Raw genomic sequence first — 18,554 nt, forward strand, 5'->3', positions numbered from 1 at the left:
TGAAGGGCTCCAGGAGAGCTGGGGAGGGACTCTGGACAAGGGCTGGGAGTGCCAGGATGAGGAACAATGGCTTTGAGCTGGGAGAGGGGAGACTGAGAGTGGAGAGAAGGAAGAAGTTGTTGAGAGTAAGGCTGGGGAGACTCTGGCACAGGCTGCCCAGGGAGGCTGTGGCTGCCTCCTGCCTGGAGGTGCTGAAGGCCAGGCTGGATGAGGCCTTGAGCAAGCTGGGCTGGGGGGAGGTGTCCCTGCCCATGGCAGGGGCTTGGAACTGGATGCTCTTGAAGGTCCCTTCCAAGCCAAACCTTCTGTGAGTCTATGAATCAGCCAAAGGATTTCAAGTAGAGGCAGCCTACACTTGCTGCTTGCTGCCACTTTCCCTGCATGAATTTGAAGCACACAGAGACCCTGACATGACCTCTCTGCCTCCCAGCCCCAGTACTATGTAGGGGAAGGTCTTCTGCAGCCTCTGTGCTGCTGGTGTTCAGGTGAAAAATCCTTTCCTGCCCTCTGATGCTTTCTTTGCTCCCTTGCAAACAGCAGCTTATTTCTGCCTGCTGGAGAGGCTCCCCAGGTGGGGCTGCATCCTGCTCTGCAGAGCACCAGCACCCATCCCCTTGGGTCACCCAGCCCAGCTAGCTCACAGGAGAGCTGAATGCTCAAGCTGCACACAGGGAAACTCTCTGCTGTGCCAAGCCTGCAGCAGCTTAACTCTTTCCTGAGCAAAGGATTCTGCTTTCCTCCATCCAAGGGGTGGCAGCTCCCAGCTGCTGGGCTTCTCTCTGTGTGATACCAAGAGGCCACAGAGGCACAGAATGGGCTGGGTTGGAAGGGACCTCCAAAGGTCATCCAGTCCAACCCCCTCTCAGCAGGGGCATCCTGCACCAGATCAGGTTGCTCAGGCTGCCCAGAGCCCTGCCCTTGCTGTATTGAGGGCTCCACACCTGGCTGCAGTACTTCAGCCTGCCAAGAAAAGTGCTTCTGAAGGATGTTGTGACCTGAACCCATGTGCAGACTGCCCCAAGTGCTGAGGCCTTCCTGAGATGCAGCCCTCCCCAGCTTCCCTACCACATGCCCTGAACTGCAGATGCAGCTCAAGTCATTGGTGACTGATTGCTGCCATGTTCCTCCTTTGAGCCAGAGAGAGCCTTCAGCTGAGCCTTCTGCAGTCCTGCTCACAAACCTGGAGCAAACAAGGGCCAAGCCTCAGGCTGATAACAAATTCTGAGCTTCCTTTCTAGCCACATTCCCCTGGAAACCTTTCCCATGGCTTTCCTCACAATGCAGCAAGGAAATTTACTTTGTTGGTTTGAATTGGTCACACTAAGTATTGGGTAAGAGGTTGGACTTGATGATCTCTGAGGTCTTTTCCAGCCTGGTTGATTCTGTGATTCCTGTCCTGTGCTCTCCTGGAGCCAGAGCAGGCAGAGGGATGGCTCTGGAGCTGGTGGCCAGGTTGCTCCTCTATGCAGAGAGGCTCCATGGCTCTGTCTCCCCTGCCAGCCTGCATTTACCCAGGTTAGATGATGTGGAGTGGCAGCAGCAGCAGAAGCCCTGGGTTGGCAGAACCCATGGCCTGGGCAGAAGGCAGCTCCTGGGCAGTGACAGCTACCAGTTTAGGTCTCTCTGGGCAGAGCAGGGAGGGCTCATGTCCCAGCAGGAGAAATTGGTGTTAGGGACATTCTGCTCCCCTGGTCTTGGGAGCCTTTGCCTGGTTCAGCCTGAATCTGGGTTCTGAGCTGACCACAAAATGTGCCTCGTGGAGCAGGAGTGCTTAATTGTTTTCCCTGTGGTCACATCCCCCAGGTGCTGGCAAGAAGAATCAGAGCATGCTCTGAAGGTCCCTCCAGTGAGCAGGGACAGCTGCAGCTAGAGCCCCAAGCAGCCTGACCAGGAATGGCTCCAGCCATGGGGCAGCTCCCAGCCCTCTGGGCAGCCTTGGGCCAGGCTCTCAGCACCCTCAGGCTCAAACATTTCTTCCTCCTCTGCAGTCTGAATCTCCCTCTTTGAGTTCAAACCATCTCCCCTTGGCCTGTCACAACAGCCCCTGCTCAGAAGTCTGGAAAGAATCTGGCCCCAGCCAGGGGCTGCAGACTTTAGTCTGGAGAAGAGAAGGCTGAGAGGGGATATGGTCAATGTCTATGAACATCTGAGGGGTGGGGGACAAGAAGGGGCCAGGCTCTTCAGGACAGGCCAAGGGGCAGTGACACAGACTGGAACCCAGGAGGCTTCACCTCTACCTGAGGAGAAAGTTGTTTGGTGTGAGGCTGCTGGAGCCTGGAGCAGGCTGCCCAGAGAGGCTGTGGAGTCTCCTGCTCTGGAGAGCTTCCAAGCCCCACCTGGCTGTGTCCCTGTGTGCCCTGCCCTGGCCAAGCCTGCTCTGGCAGTGGGGTTGGACTGGATGGTGTCTGGAGGTCCCTTCCAGCCCCTACCCTTCCATGAGTCTATCATCCTCTTGCCCCCCACAGCTCCTTTAGCTCTTGCTGAGCATTGCTCAGCTCCCCTCTGGGGCTGCTCTTCTCCAGGCTCTCAGCCCCAGGGCTCTCAACCTTTGCTCCTCACAGAGCTGCTCCAGGCCCCTCAAGAGCCCTGGGCTGTGCTGTGGTGCAGTGCTTCTGTGCACTGCTCCTCCATCTCCTCCCTCCTTAGGAGCAGCAGCATCTAAGTGCAACCAGCCTGAGCTGAGCTGGAGCTGCTGGTGGTGCTTCACTATGGTGCAAGAGGTCCACCTTGCTGGCTTGGTGTCTCTCCTGGTGTCTGCAGGACAATGAAAACCATTTCCTAAGAGCCAGCCCTTGGTGCCACAAGGAAGGATGGGCACATCTGTCCTTCACCTACCCAGCCTCCCTGGCCCAAAGACAAGCCACCCAGCACCCAGCTGAGCTGCTCTGCAGCTTGCTGTGCCCTGTGAACACCAGCTCCCTGCACATGGAATCACACAATGGTCTGGGCCAGCAGGGACCCCCAAAGCTCACCCAGTCCAACCTCCCCACAGTCAGCAGGGACATCCTCAACCAGATCAGGCTGCCCAGACCCCTGCTGAGCCTCACCTTGAATATCTCCAGGGATGGGGCCACAACCACCTCCCTGGGCAGGCTGTTCCCCCCTGGTGCAGAACTTGTTCCTCACATCCAGTCTCAGTCTGCTCTGCTCTAGTTTGAAGCCATTGCCTCTGCTCCTGTCCCTGCAGGCCTTTGCAAACAGTCTCTCTGCAGCCTTCTTTTAGCCACCTTCAGTACTGGAAGGTTGCTATGAGGTCTCCCTCTTCTCCAGGCTGAACACCCCCAGCTCCCTCAGCCTGTCCTCAGAGCAGAGCTGCTCCAACCCCCTGAGCACTTTCTGGACCCTCTCCATCAGGTCCATGTCCTTCCTGTACTGAGGGCTGCAGAGCTGCACACAGCACTCCAGCTGAGGTCTGCTCCAGCACCCATCAGATTGTCACCTTCTGGTCATCCCAGCATTCAGCAGGGCCTCTGCTGGTCCGAGTCACAGACTGCACTGGGCTGGAAGGGAGCCTCAAAGGCAGCAGGGACAGCTCCAGCTAGAACAGGGTCACACCAAGCCCGGTCTGTTGTTGCCAGTGTTTGTTCTTTGGGCACCACCGGTGTGCCCAGCAGGCCAAAATCCACAGGAAGAGAGGTGGCTCCCCCTGGCCCCCCCAGCACAGCAGACTGAACTTTCTCATCAGACCCAGCTCTGTGGCTCATGGCAGCCCCATGGAGGCAGCAGGCAGGCTCTGCCTGTGTTTTGTGCACAGGATATTCCCAGGCTTTGCTGGGAGCTGTGTGCTGCCATCTCACCTCTATTGTAGTCTGGAGCCTGCTTCCGAGGTACTTCCCCTCTGGGAGCTCTGCTGCCTTTGGCTCTGGACCAGTGCTCTGAACTGGTTGGAGGCCAGGGGCTGGGCAGAGGCAAGCTGGGCAGAGAGCCCTGTCCCTAAAGCACTCTGCAGAGGGGAGAGGCAGCTGTGCACCTCCTGCTCTGCAAGGAGACATGCACCCAAGGACCTGACCACCCCCAGGAGCATGTCCACTGGCACGGGGGTGAGGCCAGCCCCAGGCTGCTCGCTGGCCTCAAGGCTCTGCAGGTGCCAGGCTGAGGCTGGCTCCTTCTTGTTGTTTTGTCTGGATGTGTTCCTGTGTGCCCCTGCCCTGGCAGGGGGTTGGCCTGGTTGATCTCTGGAGATCCAACCTCTGCCATGCTGTGGTTCTGTGTCTCAGCTTGGCAGAGTCATCCAGAGCCACCCACGTGTGCCAGATGCTGTTGTGCTGGGTGCTGCACAGAGGAGCATGCCTGCAGTGTGGGTGCAGGGTCTGGGGACCCCTCCTTTGGTGTGGCCATGGTCTGGGAACCCCTCCTGTGGTGTGGTGCCATCCTCTGGGAGTTCCTTGGCTGAGCTATGGGCCACAGAACCAACAGTTCCTCTTTGGGGTGACCATGAGCTCTACTTGGCCAGACCCCTTGCTGTCATCTCTCCATGCTCCTAGGTGTGCCCAGGTGGCCAAGAAGGCCACCAGCATCCTGGCCTAGAGCAGCAGTGGTGTGGCCAGCAGGAGCAGGGCAGGGATTGTGCTCCTGTGCTGGGCACTGGGCAGGCCACAGCTCAAATCCTGGGTTCAGATTTGGGCCTCTCACTCCAGGAAGGACATTGAGGGACTGGAGCAGGTCCAGAGCAGGGCAACAAAGCTGGGGAAGGGTCTGGAGAAGAGGGCTGGGGAGGAGCAGCTGAGGGGGCTGGGGGTGTTCAGTCTGGCCTGAACTTGTGGCAGGGGAAGGTTAGGTTGGAGGTTAGGAGAAATGTCTGTGCTGCAAGAGTGGTCAGGGACTGGCACAGGCTGCCCAGCTGGAGTCCCCACCCCTGGAAACCTGTGGCACTTAGGGACATGGTTTCATGGCCATGGTGGTGGTGGATCAGTGGCAGGACTGGGTGGTCTTAGGGGGCTTCTCCAACCAAGACAGCTCTGTGACTCCCTGCAGTGGGGCTGGGTGGCCTTGAGGTCCATCTGCAGGAGGGAACGTTCCCTGTGGAGCAGAGAGACCTCTCCCAGCAGACAATCCCTGGCTGTCACAGGGCCTGGTCTGGGTCCTCCTCTGTGACACAGGCCCTGAGTTCTCCTCCTGCTCTCCCAGGGGCAGCACTGGCATGGGGTGCAGGGCTCAGGGCAGCTGCAGGAACATGTTTGGCCCCGGGGGGAAGCAGGCAGCCAGCGGCTGGCAGCCGCAGCAGCCGCTGGCTTTATCGGGTTGCAAAGGTCCCCTTCAGGCCATCTGCATCCTCCCTGCCCAGCACCCTGAGATTAAGCCCTCTGTGCCCCTTGCCAGCCTTGGCAGGAAAGCAGCAGCCTCCCAGAGTGAAAACAACAGTGGCAGAGCAGTTCCCAGAGCCAGCCCTGAGCTGGGCAGCCTGCACAGGGCAGGGCACAGCCCTCTGTTAGCTCTCCTGGAGTCATGCAAGGGTTTAGCTTGGAAAAGACCTTTCAGAGCATTGAGTCCAATCCTTAACCCAGCACTGCCAGCTCAGCACCAAACCATGGCCCTCAGCACCACAGCTACACAGCTCTGAAACCCTCCAGGGAGGAGGACTCCACCACTGCCCTGGGCAGCCTCTTCCAGGGCTTGACAACTCTTTTGGGGAAGAAGTTGTTCCTCATGTCCAACCTAAGCCTCTCCTGGCAAAACCTGGAGCTGTTGCCTCTCATCCTGTCCCCTGTTCCTTGGGAGCAGAGCCCAGTCCCCACCTGGCTCCAGCCTCCTCTCAGGGAGCTGCAGAGAGCAATGAGGTCTCCCTCAGCCTCCTCTGCTCCAGGCTGAACACCCCCAGCTCCCTCAGCTGCTCCTCCCCAGCCCTGTTCTCCAGACCCTTCCCCAGCTTTGTTGCCCTTCTCTGGACCTGCTCCAGTCCCTCAATGTCCTTCTTGGAGTGAAAGACCCAAAACTGAACCCAGGATTCAAGCTGTGGCCTCCCCAGTGCCCAGTACAGGAGGACAATCCCTGCCCTGCTCCTGCTGCCCACACCATTGCTGCTCCAGGCCAGGCTGCTGATGCCCTTCTTGCCCACCTGGGCACCCCCTGGTTCATCTTGATCAGCATCCTGAGATCCTTTTCCACCTTTCCAGCCACTCTGCCCCAAGCCTGGAGCACTGCAAGGGTTCCAGCTCCCTGGGGTGTGGGAGTGCTAAGCTGGGCAGCTTGGCCTCCTGGCAGGGGCTGGGCTCCACTGGTAGAGCTTCATCCCATGTCACTGTCCAGCCCTCCCTCTGCCTGGATCCCAGAGCACTTTGCAACAGCAGCCTGTGCCTTAGAGGCAGCTGGAGGTACTCAGCCTCCTCTTCCTTCAGCACAGCTGAATGCTGCTGGGGGGAGCAGGTTGATGACAGAGGGAGAAAGAGAGTTCTCCCCTTGGGAGCTGTGTGTTGGAGAGGTTAAATGTCAGTGTGAGGGGGGAAAGTGCTGAGATCTTGCTGGGGTAGCAGGGAAATGGCAGTGAAAGAGGCACAGGTGGGAGAAATGCAACTGTGCCCTCCTCAGCCTTGCCCACACCACCCAGCACACACACTGGGGTGACCTTCCCCTCTAGCTTTTGGAGCAGAGGCCTTTGGTACTCCCAGGCAGCTGGAGTCTCTCAGGCTTGCTGGGGCTGAGCAGGAGGGAGAGGAGCACTTTGCTCTCAGCAAGCAGTGCAGGCTGAGCATCACTTTGTGCTAAATTCAATCAAGGAGATGGGGACTGGAATTGAATCAGGAGGGGCTGCAGAGCAGGGGCAGGTGAGCTGTGCATCCCTCATGAGCCAGAGGACACAGATGTCCTTGGATCTGCTTCAGTCCTCATGCTGGGGATGCTGCAGAAGCTTGGTAGGGACAGGGGTGTGCAGGAGGTGCAGGAGCAGTGTGGGCTCTGGCAAAGCTCTCCTTTGGGCTCTGCAGAGTCCTTGCTGTCACTTCTGGCCCCACACTGGTGTGATGGAGAGGGGGAATCACAGAATGACAGAATGTTAAGGGTTGGAAGATCATTGAGTCCACCCCTTGCTAGAGCAGGGTCACCCAGAGTAAGTCACCTAGGAGCACATCCAGGCAGGCTTTGGATGCCTCCAGAGAAGGAGACTCCACAGCCTCTCTGGGCAGCCTGTTGTGGCTGCCCCCTCCCTGGAGGTGTTCAGGGCCAGGCTGGATGAGGCCCTGAGCAAGCTGGGCTGGTGGGAGGTGTCCCTGCCCATGGCAGGGGGTTGGAGCTGGATGAGCTTCAAGGTCTTTTCCAACCCAACCCAACCCAACCCAACCCAACCCATCCTGTGAATCCATGACTCTTTAACTAGAGGAGGTTGCTCAGGGCCCCACTAAGTTCTTCACCTTGCATGTCATCCTCCTTTCCTTGGCTGCAAACTCCCACAAATGAAATCAGGAAGCTCAAAGACATCCCACAGAGCTCTAAGGCCACGTGTGGCTGGCACGTGGGGAAGGGCTCTAACCAGATTTGGGCTCCCTCAGACCTTGGCACAGTCACATTTTTGCCATGAAGCAGCTGAGCTGAGGTCCCTTCCAACCCAACCCATCCCATGGGCCTGAGATTCTCTTCCCTGGAAGTCTCCTTGAGTGGAGCAGCACTGAGCTAGAGACCTCTTTGGCTAGAGGGGATGTGGGAGGTTGCTGTTTGCTGCTTCAGCAGGGGGGGTTTGGATTAAACATGAATGGATTAGCATCCAATGGAAACAGTGTTTTACATGGGTGACCAAAAAGCATTGCCCCTTCTAGTTGTGTTTTGTCTCTGGACTCACAAGGCTCCAAGCTCCTCAGTTCTCTCCAACCTTCCTGGGAAAAACAAGATGTTGGAGACCTGCAAGGAGATCCTAGGGGGAGAGGAGAGGCCTTGGAAAGGCCTTTGCCAGGCCTCCTTAGACTAAAATTCCTGCCTCTCCTCTCCTCTCTGAACCTCTCCTCTCCTCTCCTCTCTGAACCTCTCCTCTCCTCTCCTCTCTGAACCTCCCCTCCCTCTCCCCTCCCTCTCCCCTCCCTCTCCCCTCCCCTCCCCTCCCCTCCCCTCCCCTCCCCTCCCCTCCCCTCCCCTCCCCTCCCTCCCCTCCCCTCCCCTCCCCCTCCCCTCCCTCTCCCCTCCCCTCCCCTCCCCTCCCCTCCCCTCCCCTCCCCTCCCCTCCCCTCCCCTCCCCTCCCCTCCCCTCCCCTCCCCCTCCCTTCCCTCTCCCTTCCCTCTCCCTTCCCTCTCCCTTCCCTCTCCCTTACCTTCCCCCTTCCCTTCCCCCTTCCCTTCCCCCTTCCCTCTCCCCTACCTCTCCTCTCCCTCTCCTCTCCCCTCCCCTCCCCTCCCCTCCCCTCCCCTCCCCTCCCTCCCCTCCCCTCCCCTCCCTTCCCTCTCCCTTCCCTCTCCCCTCCCTCTCCCCTCCCTCTCCCCTCCCTCTCCCCTCCCTCTCCCCTCCCTCTCCCCTCCCTCTCCCCTCCCCTCCCTCTCCCCTCCCCTCCCCTCCCCTCCCCTCCCTCTTCCCTCCCTCTCCCCTCCCCCTTCCCTCCCTCTCCCCTCCCTCTCCCCTCCCTCTCCCCTCCCTCTCCCCTCCCTCTCCCCTCCCCTCCCCTCCCTCTCCCCTCCCTCTCCCCTCCCTCTCCCCTCCCTCTCCCCTCCCTCTCCCCTCCCCCTCCCCTCCCTCCCCCCTCCCTCTCCCCTCCCTCTCTCTCCCCTCCCCTCCCCTCCCCTCCCCTCCCCTCCCCTCCCCTCCCCTCCCCTCCCCTCCCCTCCCCTCCCCTCCCCTCCCCTCCCCTCCCTCTCCCCTCCCCTCCCTCTCCCCTCCCTCTCTCTCCCCTCCCCTCCCCTCCCCATATGTGCCCACAGAAGCAGCTGGCATGATCCAGCCATAGGCATTTCTGGACCCTTCTCGAGCAAAACCCCCATGGGGCAGCAGATGTTCCTAATGCTCAGGTTTATCAGGAGGGATGAGCAGTCTGAGGGCTGGGAGACACTTGCTGGGAGAACTTGGTCAGAAGGCTTCTTCAATGAGTGGGATTTGGCCCCAGAATAACCTGTCCCAGAGGAACAGGTCCATACCCAAAGCATGTGTGCAGGGAAGGGGCTAGGACATGAGGGGAGGAGGGCTCAGCTAGGAGGGATTCCCATCACTTCCCTTCATTCCCTCCTCACTGCATGCTGCTCACAGACAGTTTGTGGAGCATCATCCCCTAAACAACCTCTGAGTGAGGAGCAGAGCAGCCAGGCTGCTCCAGGGCTTCTCCTGAGGTCTGCCTTCCTCCAGCTGCACCCAGCCCAAAGGTGCTCCTTTGCATCAGCTCATGCCCCAGAACCTCATTCACCTTTCCATCCAGCAAAGGGCATTTTCCACCTCTGAAGCAGCTTCCCAGACAGGTTCCCACTGTGGTGGCACAGGGTGCAGGGGTGCTGATGCTCTGCCCCTGCCCTTGTTGCACCAGTACAGGTTGGGGGCTGACCTGCTGGGAAGCAGCTCCATGGGGAAGCACCTGGGAGTCCTGGGGGACAATAACTTCTCCATGGGCCAGCAAAGTGCCCTGCTGGCCAAGGAGGGCAAGGGGCTCCTGGGGAGCATTGAGTGTGGCCAGCAGGGCAAGGGAGGTTCTCCTACTCCTCTACTCTGTCCTGCTGAGACCACACCTGGAGTATTGTGTCCAGCTCTGGGCTCCCCAGTTCAAGAGGGACAGGGATCTGCTGGAGAGTGTCCAAGGAAGGCTCTGAGGATGCTGAAGGGCCTGGAAGAGCTGTGTGCTGAGGAGAGGCTGAGCCCTGGGGCTGTTAGCCTGGAGAAGAGAAGGCTGAGAGGAGATCTTACTGATGCTTGCAGCTATCTGAGGGCTGGGGGGCAAGCAGGGGCCAGGCTCTTTGTGGTGGTGTCCTGTGACAGGACAAAGGGCAATGGATACAATCTGAAGCCCAGGAAGCTCCCCCATGACATGAGGAGAAACTTCTTCAGTGTGAGGGTGCTGGAGGCCTGGAGCAGGCTGCCCAGAGAGCTTGTGGAGTCTCCTTCTGGGGAGAGCTTCCAAACCTGCCAGGATGTGTTCTGTGTGCCCTGCCCTGGGTGCCCCTGCTCTGGCAGTGGGGTTGGACTGGATGCTCTCTGGAGGTCCTTTCCAAGCCCTGTGGGTCTATGATGGAGCTCAGGCTCCTGTTCACTGCCATGTTGCAGAGAGCTGAGGGCTCTGGCAGAGGCAGCAGCAGCCTGGGCAGTGCCCTGGGTGCCCCTGCTCTGGCAGTGGGGTTGGACTGGATGCTCTCTGGAGGTCCTTTCCAAGCCCTGTGGTTCTATGATGGAGCTCAGGCTCCTGCTCACTGCCATGCTGCAGGGAGCTGAGGGCTCTGGCAGAGGCAGCAGCAGCCTGGGCAGTGCCCTGGGTGCCCCTGCTCTGGCAGTGGGGCTGGACTGGATGCTCTCTGGAGGTCCTTTCCAAGCCCTGTGGTTCTATGATGGAGCTCAGGCTCCTGTTCACTGCCATGCTGCAGGGAGCTGAGGGCTCTGGCAGAGGCACCAAGTGTGGGCACAGCAGCAGCAGCAGCAGCAGCCTGGGCAGTGCCCTGGGTGCCCCTGCTCTGGCAGTGGGGTTGGACTGGATGCTCTCTGGAGGTCCCTCCAAGCCCTGTGGGTCTGTGATGGAGCTTTGGCTCCTGCTCACTGCCATGCTGCAGGGAGCTGAGGGCTCTGGCGGAGGCACCAAGTGTGGGCACGGCAGCAGCAGCAGCCTGGGCAGTGCCCTGGGTGCCCCTACTCTGGCAGTGGGGCTGGACTGGATGCTCTCTGGAGGTCCCTCCAAGCCCTGTGGTTCTGTGATGGAGCTTTGGCTCCTGCTCACTGCCATGCTGCAGGGAGCTGAGGGCTCTGGCGGAGGCACCAAGGGTGGGCACAGCAGCAGCAGCAGCCTGGGCAGTGCCCTGGGTGCCCCTGCTCTGGCAGTGGGGTTGGACTGGGTGCTCTCTGGAGGTCCCTTCCCACCCCTCCCCTTCGGTGGCTCTACAGTTAAAGGCCAGGCCCTGCTGCTGTGCCCCTGCAGCCCTCTCCCCGCGGGGGCTGGCTGTGTGCGGCCGGGGGGCGCCGTGCGGCGGGGCCGGGCCGGTGCCGCCGGCAGTTTGCACACCCAGGCAGGGCCTGCCACAGGCAGCCGATGACCTTCTGCCTGTGTTTCCTTTACGTCAGAACTCGGAGTGCTTATTAAGTTTGGAGGCTTACTCCCAGGAGCAGAAGAAGAGGATCTGCTGGTGTCTGGCTGAGAACATCACCAAGCAGCAGCACCCCGCGCCGGCTCCCGCGGAGAGCAAGGTAAGGAGCTGGGAGCGTGGCAGGGGCTCTGCTCGGGGGATGCTCCTGCCGGGCCCTGGCAGCCCTGCAGGCTGGGGGTGAGTTGTGTTCCGGCTGTGCCTGCAGCTCCCTGCCCTGCTCGGGGAGCAGAGATGTGTCTGCAGCCGCTGCCCCGCGCCCAGGCGGCGAGAGGCTGCTCCTGCTGCCTCCCACCAGCTGTGTTTGGACAGCTGAGGCCCTGCAGCCTTCCAGGACAGGGCTGAAGGAGAGGGAGAGCTTCAGGCTCTGCTCTCTGGGTCCTGATGAAAAGGCTAAGGCCATGGGAGAGGCAATGCAGAGGCTGGTCCTGGCTGTGCACCTAGATGGGCTCAAGCTCGTGTCCCACGTCCAGGGAGGTGGTTGGGGTGCCGTCCCTGGAGGTGTTTAAGCCCAGGCTGGAGGAGGCTCTGGCCAGGCTGATCTAGTGTGGGGTGTCCCTGCCCATGGCAGGGGGGTTGGAACTGGCTGATCCTTGTGGTCCCTTCCAACCCTGACTGATTCTATGATCCTATGATCTGGACCCCACACACAACCTCAGAGCACAGAGGTTATTTGATGGGTGCTGGTTTTCTTGGCTAGCAAGGCAGCACCAGAACTTGTCCCACACCGAAGAGCTTCAGCCTGGCCCAGGAGCAGTGTCAGCAGTGCTGGCAAGAGATGTGCCCATGGTGTGGGTTGGCAGCAGTGCTGGGCACTCCTGCCCTGCGTGGATGTGGTCACCACCTCCTGCCTGCCCGGCTCTGGGGCAGAGACTTTCAGCGTGGAGCTGTCTAGGCCAGTGGCAGTCTCTGCTGGGGGCATCTCATCCCCCAGGGATTGGGTCTGGAGTGCTGCTTGGTTGGATGAGGCTTTGAGCAAGCTGGGCTGGTGGGAGGTGTCCCTGCCCATGGCAGGGGCTTGGAACTGGGTGATCTTCAAGGTGCCTTCCATCCCAACCCATTCTGTGATCCTATGATTCTGTGCCCCAGTGCGCTGTGAGAAGAGAAGTGCACTGTGCTGGGTGTTTGGAGAGCTCTGAGTGAGGCAGACATCTCGAGGGTACAATCACCTGGTCCCCTCCCCTTGGCTGCTGCCTGGTGCTGGAGCAGCTCCTGCCCCGTGCTGAGCTGTGGATGCAGCCTCGGTGCAGGCTCAGGCAGGCGACTCCCTCCCTGGCTGTGCCGGCAGGGGCAGCCAGCAGGTCTGCAGTCAGCACCATGTGGCTTTTGCTCTGCAGTGTCCCAAAGTGGGACACAAACATCTCCACAGGAGACAGAGCCTCTGGATCCCTTTCCCTGCACGTTTCCAGTGAACTAAAATAGCAACAACAGCCAAAGCCTGAGAACCTTGTTACCAAGCACAGCTCTGGAGATGCAGAGAGCCCAGGGCAGGCAGCTCAGGGGGGTGGCCCTGCCATGGCTCCTCTGTCCCTGTGGTGACTCCTGCTGGCATGACACAGAGCCTGCCCAGGGCATCCCAGGTGGCTCAGCAGGGTGGGTGACTGCCATGGGGCTGCTGCTGGGGGCTTGGCAGGACTTTGCTCCTGGCTGAGTGTGATCCAGTCACAGGCTGGGGGATCCTCTGGGGCAAAGCTGTGCAGGGATGTGGTCAAATCTGAGCATCTCAAAGAGATGCTAAAAGGGAAGGTGTTGGTGGCTCTCCATCAGGGTGTGCTGTGGTGCTGTTGGGGTGGTGTTGCTGTTGTCCCTCCCCACACCAGACTCTGTGTTCATGGCAGGGTGTGGGGTTTGGGCTCTCTGCTGGGACTTCAAACCCTGTGGCTCAGAGCAAAGCCCCAGGGAGTGTCTGCTCCACGTGCTATGGAAGGGACCTGGCTACTGAAAGGGTGGAAAAATACTCCAGAAGACAACACAAACCTTTCTGAGGCTTTTCTGTGCCCCAGGAGCCCAGAGGGTGCTCCCTGGGTGCAGCAGGGAGCCAGTGTGGCCCCTCCAAGGTTGTGACAAGGAGGTTTTGCTGCGGCTCACCAAAGCTGATGGAAATCCCACTGGTGAGACACGTGCCCAGGAGGCAGCAGAGCAACCCCCAGGCGCTTAACGGAGTTCATAGCACCATTTCCTACCCCAGCAAGGTGGGGGCTGCCCAGCATGTAACCTGAGAGCAAACCTGAGCCTGAGCTGTGAGCAGGAGCAGCATGGGGAGGAAGGGGCAGCCCCCCGTGAGGCTGCAGCTCCCGGGCAGAGGAGGATCGCGGCTGGCTCCCGGCTTGGAGCAGGGTGGGCAGCACACGGGGCTGGGCTGTGGGCCGAGCTGGAGGTGGGGCTGCTGTGGCCACTCTGCACCACAGCTGGGACACAGGTCTCTGGGGATGCTGGTGGGAAGCAGGGACTGGGAAATGAGTGGCTTTTTGCTGGGGAGAAGTGATCCATTAGCCCGGCTGTTGCTCAGCAGTCATTTGATCCTCAGGCTATTTAGGGAAACAGAGCAGTGTCTGTGCTCTGCAAACAGACAGATTAACCTGCAAATGCCAGCCCTGGCACGGCTCATTGCTGCTCCAAGCAGGAACCACAGCAGCAGAGCCTTCCAAACTGCTTCACCCCGCTGTGGGTGAGCCCAGCTGAGGGCACAGGGGCTTCACTCCCCATGGCAGGTGACCAGCACAGCCTCAGTGCCAGGCAGAGAGGTGCCTCTGCCAGCTGGGCACTGGAGCAGGAGAAAGGGATTCTGTCTGAGCAGAGGGCAGCTCCTCAGCAGCCTCTCAGCTGTTACTGCTTCTGTTAGTGCTCTCCTTGTGTCCAGCCCAGAGCAGAGGGTTGGATGGGCCAGAGGATCCCCAGCAGGGTGGGCACATGTGGAGAGAAGGGGCTGGGCTGGCCCAGCTGCCAGAGGGGCAGGAATAGTGCCAGGAATTCAGACAAATTTGGGGCTCCTGGGTTTCCAGGCCCCCTGAGCCATGCCTGGCTGGGGAAGGGTTTTCTGGTCCCAAGATGTGGCTCTGCAGAGCTGTGGCTGCCTCTGGCAGTGTCTCCAGGGAGGACAGTGTCAAGCCTGGAGGCTGCACCCTGCTCAAGGGCTGTGCTGGCATGGCTCCTGCTGCTGCTGCTGCTTTCAGAGCAGCTGCTTCAGAGCAGAGCTGCCACTTTCTGGGAGACACAAGCTTGCAGTGCAGGCAGCAGCCCCTTCTGGAGCTGCAGGAAGAGAAAATCACGAGGGAGGCAGCTGTGGTGATGCAGCCATGCTCCCAATGGCTTTTTCTGCCAGAGGCAGTGCAGGAGGAGCCCCAGGGATAAGTGCTGGCAGCGTGGTTCAGCTCTCTGGCTCTGGTGTCTGGGAGCCATGGATATGGGACTCCAGTGGCTTCTTTGCTGCCACTGTAAGACTTCCCTTGGACAAGGGAACAATGGCTTTGAGCTGGGAGAGGGGAGGCTGAGAGTGGAGAGGAGGAAGAAGTTGTTGAGAGTGAGGCTGGGGAGACTCTGGCACAGGCTGCCCAGGGAGGCTGTGGCTGCCTCCTGCCTGGAGGTGTTGAAGGCCAGGCTGGATGAGGCCTTGAGCAAGCTGGGCTGGCACTGGATGATCTTTGAGGTCCCTTCCAACCTAAACCATTCCGTGATTCTCTGAGTCTTGAACCTATCCTGGCAGCTGCAGCAGGTCACAGGAGTTGTTCTGTGGATATTTTCTCCATCTGCAGAACCTTCTCTGCTCTCATCTCAGCTCTGGGTCTGTCCTGGGAGTCTGATCCCTGCCCCTTGGCTGTGATGAGGGAGGATCTGTACAACTCATCACGAGGGTGACCCAGCTGGGTGACAGATGACCCCAGATGGGGATGTGTGGTGCTTGGAGGAGGGCTGGGGCTTGAAGAGGAAATGTGATCCCAGTACCTGAAGGGGTCTACAGGAAAGCTGGGGATGGCCTTTTGACAAGAGCTTTTAGTGCCAGGACAAGGGGCAATAGCTTTGAGCTGGGAGAGGAGAGACTGAGACTGGAGAGGAGGAAGAAATTGTTGAGAGTGAGGCTGGGGAGACTCTGGCACAGGCTGCCCAGGGAGGCTGTGGCTGCCTCCTGCCTGGAGGTGCTGAGGGCCAGGCTGGATGAGGCCTTGAGCAAGCTGGGCTGGGGGGAGGTGTCCCTGCCCATGGCAGGGGGCTGGAATTGGATCATCTTTGAGGTCACTTCCAACCCAAATCATTCTGTGATTCTATGGTTGTGGTGAGAACAGCTGTAAGAGCTGCTGCAGTTAGCCAGGCTGCCTCCTTGGGCTGAGTGGTGCAGAGCAGGGAGGGTTTGTGACCTCTCCTGGGGCAGAGCTGGGAGGGTTTGTGACCTCTCCTGGTGCAGAGCAGGGAGGGTTTGTGACCTCTCCTGGGGCAGAGCAGGGAGGGTTTGTGACCTCTCCTGGGGCAGAGCAGGGAGGGTTTGTGACCTCTCCTGGCTGCAGAGCAGGGAGGGTTTGTGACCTCTCCTGGCTGCAGAGCAGGGAGGGTTTGTGACCTCTCCTGGTGCAGAGCAGGGAGGGTTTGTGACCTCTCCTGGGGCAGAGCAGGGAGGGTTTGTGACCTCTCCTGGCTGCAGAGCAGGGAGGGTTTGTGACCTCTCCTGGCTGCAGAGCAGGGAGGGTTTGTGACCTCTCCTGGGGCAGAGCAGGGAGGGTTTGTGACCTCTCCTGGCTGCAGAGCAGGGAGGGTTTGTGACCTCTCCTGGCTGCAGAGCAGGGAGGGTTTGTGACCTCTCCTGGTGCAGAGCAGGGAGGGTTTGTGACCTCTCCCGGGGCAGAGCAGGGAGGGTTTGTGACCTCTCCTGGGGCAGAGCAGGGAGGGTTTGTGACCTCTCCTGGCTGCAGAGCAGGGAGGGTTTGTGTCCTCTCCCGGGGCAGAGCAGGGAGGGTTTGTGACCTCTCCCGGGGCAGAGCAGGGAGGGTTTGTGACCTCTCCTGGGGCAGAGCAGGGAGGGTTTGTGTCCTCTCCCGGGGCAGAGCAGGGAGGGTTTGTGACCTCTCCTGGCTGCAGAGCAGGGAGGGTTTGTGACCTCTCCTGGCTGCAGAGCAGGGAGGGTTTGTGACCTCTCCTGGTGCAGAGCAGGGAGGGTTTGTGACCTCTCCTGGGGCAGAGCAGGGAGGGTTTGTGACCTCTCCCGGGGCAGAGCAGGGAGGGTTTGTGACCTCTCCTGGTGCAGAGCAGGGAGGGTTTGTGACCTCTCCTGGCTGCAGAGCAGGGAGGGTTTGTGACCTCTCCCGGGGCAGAGCAGGGAGGGTTTGTGACCTCTCCTGGTGCAGAGCAGGGAGGGTTTGTGACCTCTCCTGGTGCAGAGCAGGGAGGGTTTGTGATCTCTCCCGGTGCAGAGCAGGGAGGGTTTGTGACCTCTCCCGGGGCAGAGCAGGGAGGGTTTGTGACCTCTCCTGGCTGCAGAGCAGGGAGGGTTTGTGACCTCTCCTGGTGCAGAGCAGGGAGGGTTTGTGACCTCTCCTGGTGCAGAGCAGGGAGGGTTTGTGACCTCTCCTGGTGCAGAGCAGGGAGGGTTTGTGACCTCTCCTGGTGCAGAGCAGGGAGGGTTTGTGACCTCTCCTGGCTGCAGAGCAGGGAGGGTTTGTGACCTCTCCTGGTGCAGAGCAGGGAGGGTTTGTGATCTCTCCTGGTGCAGAGCAGGGAGGGTTTGTGACCTCTCCTGGCTGCAGAGCAGGGAGGGTTTGTGACCTCTCCTGGTGCAGAGCAGGGAGGGTTTGTGACCTCTCCTGGGGCAGAGCAGGGAGGGTTTGTGACCTCTCCTGGGGCAGAGCAGGGAGGGTTTGTGACCTCTCCTGGCTGCAGAGCAGGGAGGGTTTGTGACCTCTCCTGGCTGCAGAGCAGGGAGGGTTTGTGACCTCTCCTGGGGCAGAGCAGGGAGGGTTTGTGACCTCTCCCGGGGCAGAGCAGGGAGGGTTTGTGACCTCTCCTGGCTGCAGAGCAGGGAGGGTTTGTGACCTCTCCCGGGGCAGAGCAGGGAGGGTTTGTGACCTCTCCTGGTGCAGAGCAGGGAGGGTTTGTGACCTCTCCTGGTGCAGAGCAGGGAGGGTTTGTGACCTCTCCTGGTGCAGAGCAGGGAGGGTTTGTGACCTCTCCTGGCTGCAGAGCAGGGAGGGTTTGTGACCTCTCCTGGTGCAGAGCAGGGAGGGTTTGTGATCTCTCCTGGTGCAGAGCAGGGAGGGTTTGTGACCTCTCCTGGCTGCAGAGCAGGGAGGGTTTGTGACCTCTCCTGGTGCAGAGCAGGGAGGGTTTGTGATCTCTCCTGGTGCAGAGCAGGGAGGGTTTGTGATCTCTCCTGGTGCAGAGCAGGGAGGGTTTGTGATCTCTCCTGGTGCAGAGCAGGGAGGGTTTGTGATCTCTCCTGGTGCAGAGCAGGGAGGGTTTGTGACCTCTCCTGGTGCAGAGCAGGGAGGGTTTGTGATCTCTCCCGGTGCAGAGCAGGGAGGGTTTGTGATCTCTCCCGGTGCAGAGCAGGGAGGGTTTGTGACCTCTCCCGGGGCAGAGCAGGGAGGGTTTGTGACCTCTCCTGGCTGCAGAGCAGGGAGGGTTTGTGACCTCTCCTGGCTGCAGAGCAGGGAGGGTTTGTGACCTCTCCTGGGGCAGAGCAGGGAGGGTTTGTGACCTCTCCCGGGGCAGAGCAGGGAGGGTTTGTGATCTCTCCTGGCTGCAGTGGGCCTGTCCCAGCCCCAGGTCAGCGCTAGTGAAGAGATGGTGAACTGCAGAGCAGGGGCAGGGAGCAGGGGCCAGCTCCAGCTGCTTTGCCTGGCAGGGCTAGGGCTAGAGGCACAGCAGCCTGCTTGTCACCACCCCGATTCTCACTGCTTGTTTCTTTGTGTCTTCCACACTCAGAACGGCTGATTACTCTTCCTGCTGGCTCCGTGACCTGACATTACCTCGGAGATGCTGGCTGGCTCTATAGATTATCCTTAAGCTAAATAATTCTGGACTCTGTGGTGTGGACTTTGGGCCGTGGGAGCCCCGTGTTTCCCGTGGGAGGTGGTGGATCCTCCGCCCGGCTGCCGGTCTCTCTCCCTCCCGTGGCTGCTGACGGTGCGAGCAGGCGTGGACCGATCCTGCCCTTCCCGGCAGCGCTGGCTCGGGGGCTGGGCAGGAGCCTCGGCGGGTGCGTGGCGGCAGGGGCCGGCCGGGCAGGAGGCGCTGGGCCCCGTCGCCGTTCACGGAGAGCCTGACGAGTGGAAGGCGCAGCGCTGTCCGCAGAGCCGGCGGGGGGCAGCGAGGCCGGAGGGGAAGCAGCGCCGCGGGCAGGCTCCGCTGGGCGCTGGCCCTGGCGCCGGCTGCCTGCCCGCGCTCAGCCC

At 60.5% G+C, this 18,554-nt stretch overlaps 1 protein-coding gene across 1 annotated transcript in view; it reads left to right on the forward strand.

The window, feature by feature from the left end:
* Positions 1-18,554, forward strand: part of RGS3 (regulator of G protein signaling 3) — a 92,859-nt gene that overhangs the window by 44,769 nt on the left and 29,536 nt on the right. The window contains exon 10 of the mRNA XM_054174540.1: positions 11,159-11,281. Within this exon, the coding sequence (XP_054030515.1) occupies positions 11,159-11,281 (123 nt within the window). The remainder of the gene's footprint in view (positions 1-11,158; positions 11,282-18,554) is intronic.

Source organism: Dryobates pubescens, chromosome 29 (genome assembly GCF_014839835.1).
Source record: "Dryobates pubescens isolate bDryPub1 chromosome 29, bDryPub1.pri, whole genome shotgun sequence".
Taxonomy (NCBI): Eukaryota; Metazoa; Chordata; class Aves; order Piciformes; family Picidae; genus Dryobates; species Dryobates pubescens.